At 41.9% G+C, this 8274-nt stretch overlaps 1 protein-coding gene across 2 annotated transcripts; it reads left to right on the forward strand.

Annotated features, from left to right (window-relative positions):
• Positions 1-682: 682 nt before the first annotated feature.
• On the forward strand, positions 683-6551 carry LOC139547812 (14-3-3 protein epsilon-like). 2 transcript variants are annotated; one of them, XM_071356911.1, is made up of 7 exons: positions 703-1026; positions 2290-2489; positions 2753-2859; positions 3458-3664; positions 3781-3917; positions 4398-4445; positions 5542-6551. In XM_071356911.1, the coding sequence occupies exons 1-6, from the start codon at positions 963-965 to the stop codon at positions 4403-4405; spliced, it is 723 nt and encodes a 240-aa protein (XP_071213012.1). In that variant the 5' UTR covers positions 703-962; the 3' UTR covers positions 4406-4445; positions 5542-6551. The 2 variants fall into 2 exon arrangements, with proteins under 2 accessions (XP_071213011.1, XP_071213012.1); XM_071356910.1 differs by lacking the exon at positions 4398-4445 and having other exon boundaries at positions 683-1026.
• Positions 6552-8274: the final 1723 nt, after the last annotated feature.

Consider the following 8274-nt stretch of genomic DNA (forward strand, 5'->3'; position numbering starts at 1 on the left):
GTATTAACATCTGTTAAATGTCTGCTTTTTCATTCATTCTCTCAATGCATGCCTGTTTATGTAATCTGCTCTTATTTTTATGTTTTTGTTTTGTCAATCAGGCCTATAAATATTTTAAAGTATTGTATTTTTGTAACCCTGTGGAAGTCATTACCTTTCATAAGGGGGCTTGGTTGGCAACCGCAAATGGAAATTATGAGGATATCAAAATGTGCCATTGTATTATAACACTATATTCTTTCAAGACAATTGAAATGACCATTTATTTTCTGTAACATGTAATGTGTTAAGATATACATAGTAAATAAAGTCAAAGGATTGGCAAATGAAAATACTGTACCCTATCAATCTTGTGGATTGTCATAAATGTGAGATCAAACTGCAATGACTTTTTCATTCATAATTTGTCTCACTTGTCATACATAACAACATAGACCAACAAAAAGCCAGTTGGCCTACTTGGGTGTTTATTTGTATTTAAATATCCAGACAGCTGATTATTATTGCAGTTCTGTCTACCAAAACTTGGTCCCAGATTTGTTAAAGATATCACAGCCAGCCTGTTTCACGTGTTCTGGTTAAGAAGAAAGAATGAGAAAGCCTTATCATGCTTTTAAAAAAAAAGTTAATGTGGTCATGCTCATCATGATAATGGTGCGGTGGGTGGAAATGTAAATGTCTGGAATCCCGAGTCACTGGTTGCCAAGCCGTGCAAAAATGGGAGGGGGTTTTCTGAGCAAGTGGTGATCCTCAATGGAGGTAATGCGTGTGTGGTGTGAAAGGTTCCCGGATGTAGATTTTCGCCATTTTTTTTTACTCCAGTAGAACCGGTGGGGTGGAAACGCCACTGATCTATCCGTTGATTTTCCAGGAACCGCCGACAGATTGACCTAGTAGCAGCTACTGTCGAGCCTTTTTAGCAATTTGTCAGTTAAACTAGACTATTCGACACTCGGAACAAAATGGGCGATCGGGATGATTTAGTATATCAGGCAAAACTCGCCGAACAGGCTGAGAGATATGACGGTAAGAGACAATTGTATTATTCGATGGAGGGACATGTTCGTTGCTGGATTTTTTTTCACCAGTTAGCTAGCTAGTAGCTACCAACATAGCTAACACTTGCACTCACTCATCCTCCTCCCTCTTGCGGGGGGCCTCGAGCGAGGACGGTGAAGTCAGTGCGCTAACGTTAGCTTAACTAGTTAGTTGTGTATCTAACATTAATTAGCCAATACGATTGCCATTTAACCAGATTTGTTTAAATATATGGATAATTTAAAGAGAATACAAAATGGCGGATTATTGATGGTGCGAGAGCTAGGTTGCTAACGTTAGCAAGCAAGTGGGGTGGTAGTTGACGCGTTAGCCAACTAACGTTATATGTGCTAGCTACGTGGGGATTACTTTTCCCAACCAATGATATCAGCCAATGTAAACATACTACAGTACTAGATAGCAATCGAAATATGTAAATCTGTTGGCCTGCCAAATACCCTACCCTAGTTTACTAAACTTCTCGTGGTCCAACGTTAGCCATAGCCTGCTATCTGGGTGTGACGTATCGAAGACTGACCTGAAACAAAACCTACCCCAATGATAAGCAATTTTGACGTAGGTAGCTAAGTTAGCAAGCTAGCTAACGTGCCTGTCAATTGGCATGAAGCAGAAGCTGTTTTTAGATGTGTTATTACAGGGCATGGTCACGTCTGTCTGGCTGGCCACATGCAGCTTTGATTTGCCCTGAAGTAAAACCAGTTTAGCTGCTTTATTTCACCCTCAAATCAAATGCGATTATTCACAGACATGCTGCTCTCATTCTTGACACTGATGTAACTATCTGTTTCTGAAAGGTATGGTTATGTACCTTGTCACTGGGTATACGTTGATTGGGTATAGATGTAGTCTTGTAGAATTAATGCCTCGGCATGACTGAATTAAGCATAAATGTTGCAGCAGATACTACCTTCCAAGATTTTATGATCAAAAACCTGTATTTATTAGGCACATCAGAGTAGGCATACTGATCTAGAATCCGGTCTCACCTGTCCTTATTCATAATGATCGATTAGGCAAAATTGATCATAGCTCTACTCTGAGACTCTGTGAATAAAGGCCCAGGTTTAGGGACAGAGACGCTTGTAAATAGGACTTTCTGTGATTGGGATTGTATTGTTAGGTTGTCATAAGAAAAAAATCTCTGAAGTCATCAAACTTTGTCCCGTGGTTTTATTTTGTTTATGATCTTTCAGCCCCTATTACTTACGACTTCCTCTCTGCTCCCCACAGAAATGGTGGAATCCATGAAAAGAGTGGCCGGGTTGGATGTGGAACTAACAGTCGAGGAGCGAAACCTACTATCAGTGGCCTACAAAAATGTCATTGGGGCGAGGAGAGCATCATGGAGGATAATCAGCAGTATTGAACAAAGGGAAGAAAACAAGGGTGGAGAAGACAAATTGAAAATGATCCGGGAATACAGGCAAACAGTGAGTAAGCCCAGAAGTATGAGTCACTGAGTGCATTCGTGTAGAACTGGTGTGAGAGAGATTTGACACGATGGGAGAAGCATTTGACCTGCAGCACTCTTAAATCAATATGGTAGTGTTTCTACTGGAGAAAATTGTGAATGATATAAAATAATTTGGGCTAATTCACCTGAATGATACCATTTGTGTATTGTTGAGTGTTGCTTGTTGTGTTTAACATTGTGCCAGTGGCTGGTCATTCATTGAGTCATTTTCTCCTGCAGGTTGAGAACGAGCTGAAGTCAATCTGTAATGACATTTTGGATGTGCTGGACAAGCACCTTATTCCAGCTGCCAACACGGGAGAGTCCAAGGTCTTCTACTACAAAATGTACGAGCCTCTTCACTTGTTTGGGAATAGATGCTTGGTAGATGGTTCTTGGTGTTTTTTTTATGGCCCTGTTAGAATAGTATTCCACAACTATTTGTATGTATTTTATTTAACCCTTATTTTACCCAGTAAGTTGACTGAGAACACATTGTCATTTACAGCAATGACCTAGGGAATAGTTACAGGGGAGAGGAGGGGGGATGAAGGAGCCAATTGTAAACCGGGGCATGATTAGGTGGCCATGATGGTATGAAGGCCAGATTGGGAATTTAGCCAGGACACCGGGGGTAACACCCCTACTCTTAAGTGCCATGGGATCTTTAGTGACCACAGTCAGGACACCTGAAAAACTCTTAATGGCTCTAGAATAAAGCATAGAGCAGGGATTGTGATTCCTCCTGCTTTTCTGACATTTATCCTCCATCCATTTTGTTGCTCATCGAAACGGACCTATCCCCTAGATTTTGTAAAATTGTCCTGTTCACGTCCCTGAGTTAAGAACGTAGTTGTTTTTCACATGGACCAGTGTTTGCAGGGAGCCTTTATCTTTTACACCACGGTGACCCACTGATGCTTCTCCGTCTTGGTCTTCCCTCAGGAAAGGCGATTACCACAGGTATCTGGCTGAGTTTGCCACCGGGAACGACAGGAAGGAGGCTGCAGAGAACAGTTTGGTCGCCTACAAAGCTGCGAGCGACATCGCCATGATCGAACTGCCACCTACACACCCCATTCGCCTAGGCCTCGCTCTTAACTTCTCCGTATTTTACTATGAAATCCTCAACTCGCCCGACCGCGCCTGCAGGCAAGTACCTCGCACGGCTCTCCCTTGACAGACTTTTTTTTATTTTTATGTTGATTCGATACCGTGACCTATTCTCTTAATACGAGTGCGACATAAGACCGGTGTTTGTACTGCAGGTTGGCGAAGGCTGCGTTCGATGACGCCATTGCAGAGCTGGACACGCTGAGCGAGGAAAGCTACAAGGACTCCACACTAATCATGCAGTTGTTACGCGACAACCTGACACTATGGACTTCAGACATGCAGGGAGATGGTAAGCGTGAGTCAGAGGTCCCCCACTTGGACTTTTAGAATGCATGGCGGAAGTTGGTCATATTATGAAGGGGGGGAAATAGCTTTTTGAGAGCATGCTCAATTCCTCAATTTCTTCCAGTCTGAGGTATGCTTGCAACATTACAGCAGTTAACCTTTGTCATTTTTTTTTAGTTAGTCCATTACAATATGTTTGTAAACGGATGTTATCCTACCACAAGAGTGTAGCACGCAATCTTGTTGAGTTGTGTGCTGTTGGTTATTCGGCTCTTTTCAGAGCTGCTGACGTGGATCATTACGCTAACCCTAACGTCTCCCTTCTCCATCCGTCTCTAACCCAACCTTGTGCCTTTCACCTTGCAGTTACTTCCGCATTGCTTAGTGGTCCTCTCCCCCCTCTCTCTGCCCTCTAGAGTTGTAGCTTCTTCAACCTTCATCATAACGTCCGACTCATCTCTCCTCTCTCCTTCCGTTTGTGTAGAATCCTAAAGGAACAAAACAGCCGTTTATTTCCCATAATCTGTACTTTGTAAGTGTTTTCTGCATTTGGTTTGACTCGTTTGTGTTCTGTCCCCCTTCACTACTAACTCACTGCAACGCCACTCACCCATCCTCGGTTTGTGTCATGGGGAAAGTTGTATGTTCACACACTGTGTGCCTTATGAATTGTCCTTCTACGTAGTGATAAAAAAAAAATCACTGGTGTATCAGTAATGCATTTAGTTAGATCAACTGTCTTTTTCATGTTCTGATTTCCACGTGTCTTGGACAGCTGACAGGTAATTGGGTTCTGTAGGACAGCTCTGTGGGTACAAGGTGACGATCTTTCTCTGTGGGGCTACAAGGTGTCTCACCAAGTTCGAACATTGGTTTGTGTGTCGAGTCTGACGCGCTGTAGTCGCCTGCCTGATCGTTTCATGTATGGTGCCTGATCTCCGTAGCGATCGTATGAGCCGTGTATTGTGGAGACTGGAGGACTAACAGCATGGCACCAGTTGTTGAGCGGCTGTATGGGATATCCTGTCTGTCTTTGACTGGGCGTCCTGTAGCATGACACAAATAGACAGTTGTCTCACTAGCAACGGAACGCCTGTACAATATAGTGGCTAATGTTGGGAATATAATACTTGGGTATAGCATCATGGGCAGATCTATCAAGAGGGATTTAAATATTGTATGTTACTGCATTAGCTAGATGGCTAAGGAGAAATTCACAAATCAAATTTGCTTCTCAATTATAAACTGAAGTAATCTATTAGGTTGTCGTCAAGTATCGCCCAAATAGGACTTTTAATTCGAAAGCTTTTTAGTTACTCTGAGACGTCCTTTTTATTTGAAGCACCACACTAGTGCGTTTTGATGTGCTCTACGAGGTCGTAGTTAGTGGTTGAAGTTTCACTGCATGTGCTAAGATGTGACATGTGGCACACTGAATGAAACCACCGGCTCACTTCGGCTTGTCCACCTGCAACTTTGGAGACCAGGTTAAAACTGTCACAGGAGTAATGCAATACTTCCACAGCATCTCTGTTTGGACACTGATTTTGATCACCTAGACTGAGGGTTGTCTCTTGTAAATAACCTGAAAGCCCAGCCCTCACTGTCCGTTTTCTCTTGTTTTCAAGCGGGTGAAGAACAACCGAACAAAGAGGCGCTGCAAGATGTGGAGGACGAGCCCCAGTAAGACCTCAGCCAACTTGAGACCCCCCGCCTCCACACTCTCCCCTCCCCCAAAATGAAAAAAAAAAACCTAGTCCCAACAGGAGCCACCACGCCCAAGTGACAGCGGCTCTCTGACCCTCAGGGTCTTAGAGATAATCAGTTCTCTTAACTTTTTTTTCTTCCCTTAATTCAATTCAAATATAAATACCACTTAATTGAGACGACATACAATTTTGGAAAGACAAAGAGTCCCTGGATAATTTTATTTTTCTTGGTACAAGCATTTCTGATTTTTATCTTCATTATTGTTTTGTTTTTGCTCTTTCCTCTATTTTATCAGTTGCTGGATGTATTTTGAGAATTTTTTTTCTTAATGTAATTACAGAAATTAACTTTTATTACTGATATGTCTATTAGTTGTGGGAGCTGTAATATTTCTGTGTTAGTGAAAGAGATGCAAATCATTAAACCTTCTAAGGGCAAGTCTAAACAAAGTGCTCTTCTTAACTTAGTTTTTCAGAGGAAGTCGGCAAAATTTGTGATATCCACGTGGAGCAAAATGCTTAACTTTTACACCATAGTGATTCTATTGTGATGTTTTGGATTGTACTTTGTGCTAAAATACTGTATTGTGCGTACTTGCTGATTTTCAGATGGTGGCTGGTAGCGGTTTTAAAAATCCGAGGGAGCGTTGTCGCGTTTAGTAAAGAAACGGCTCTCGATTGGCTTCTGTTGCAAAATGACAGGGTTCTAAGTAGATGATTTCAAGCCTGCATGAGTTAATGAATAGATTTTCTGCCTCTTTCCCCTCCTTTACATTGTTCATGTTTTTCTTTTCTTTTTGCTGCATTATGTGTAACTTAAAGCTAATTTGTACTACTGGATATCTGACTGGAGCCACAGATAGAGCACCTGTATTGTTCTTACTGAAACACAGCATGGAATTAACATTAAACAATCTAAATTAAACATACCTAAAAGTCTGGTGTTGATTTCATCAAACGATTTAATTCGTGCTACTCGATTTGACTGTTTATGGTAGGCGTAAAGCCATGGAATTGGGTGTTTAAACATGGATTAGAAATTTCTCACGAAATGGATACTTGCCTGTTGGATGTATGCACGTTTAGTTTCGGTAGGCCATGTTAAGTCACTCATTTGTGATGCATCTGAGGTAGGTTGGAGATGGACGAGGTGGTTTTGAACACCACAGAGCTCATGGTTGGTTGGCCCCTACACTAAATCTCTAATATTGGGAGTTTTTTGTTGAAGATTAAGTTAACAATTATAATGATGGATTGCATTTATTTGCTAGCTCTTGTCATATACATAAACAGTGCTTTACTTGTATACCAGTTACGCATGTATGTCAGGGAAATAAGTAGGCCTACATTACAAGAATGTTGGCTTTGACAAGTTTATTCAAATAATCCTACTAAACGCTTATATAAATTGACACCGATGACAGGTGACCCTAACTAGGTTACAGGGGCCCTAGTCTCAACAGCCACAGTGTCTATAAAGAAAGCCCTATCAAGTCTGGAACTTCCCTTTGAGGTGCTGGTCTAGGTTTGTTTGAACACGTGTTAAGTCTTGAAATCATTAACAACAGTCTAGTCGTTGGAGGTGAAATGTTGTAGTAGAAGAGCTTCCCCATCAGTGAGCTGAAGTCTGCCTCTTCCAAACTGTCATTTTCACCATTTTCCTCCATGTCTTTACTAAAACAAAAACTTGCAGATGTATTTCCAGTGTTGTTTTAACCCAGTGTTAATAGTAACTTTCAAGAACATACGGATATATATATTTGCTGGTCTTTTCTTGATTGATTGTTCTTTATGCGAAAGTGAGCGAGTTCATCTCATTCATATGAATGCACCTGGTGTGTTTATTTTGTCATTTGACAGTTGGTTATGTGTCAATCATAAGACTGACTTACATTAACGCGGCGTGAAATAATCTTTCAGACAGGGCAGAATGACACACAGTCAAAGTGTGATTTTGCATCTGCGTCAATCAATACCACCAGCCGCTGGAGCTGCCCAGCGATGACATCGGCCATGTACAGGTCGCATATGCCACGTTCCATTTCCTGCAATACAGAGACACAGCCCATTGTACGTGGTCTGTAAATTGTGATTTGATATAGATTTGTCCACAGCTGCTGTTTTGCACATAGTATTTTGTAACAGGATTATACATTTTAAATGGATTTCGATTCTCACATTTCATCCATAAACTAGTCAGTCTAACTATTGTTTCTACTGGGTCGGCGCCTGCTGGTGAGGGTTCCTCTCAGGCCATCCGCTGTGGTGGGGAAGCCACGTTACATGACGCCATTTGATTTGGATTTACCTTGAGAGAAAGCAGTCCATCACTGTCCTTATCAAACTTCTCAAAGACTCTCCTGTAGAGGTTGCTTCTTCGCTTACACACTCGACAGAACCTGCAGAGATAGCCCTGTGGAGAGAGGCCTGGCTGGGACACAGAGAAAGACGAGAATGACCTCCAAAATCTTGTCACTTCCACCAAATGAATGAATGACAGATCTCACATTCTGAAATGATCTGGGGCACATCCATCCAACCCACTCTCCAGCTGTCTGAAGTCCATTGGCAGGTCAAACCGACATATCGTCTTGGATGGACACACCCTTGCCTCCATTGGTTGGTGTTTACCTCTCTGTTATTGGATGAATG

This window comes from Salvelinus alpinus, chromosome 21 (assembly GCF_045679555.1).
Source record: "Salvelinus alpinus chromosome 21, SLU_Salpinus.1, whole genome shotgun sequence".
NCBI classification, from domain to species: domain Eukaryota; kingdom Metazoa; phylum Chordata; class Actinopteri; order Salmoniformes; family Salmonidae; genus Salvelinus; species Salvelinus alpinus.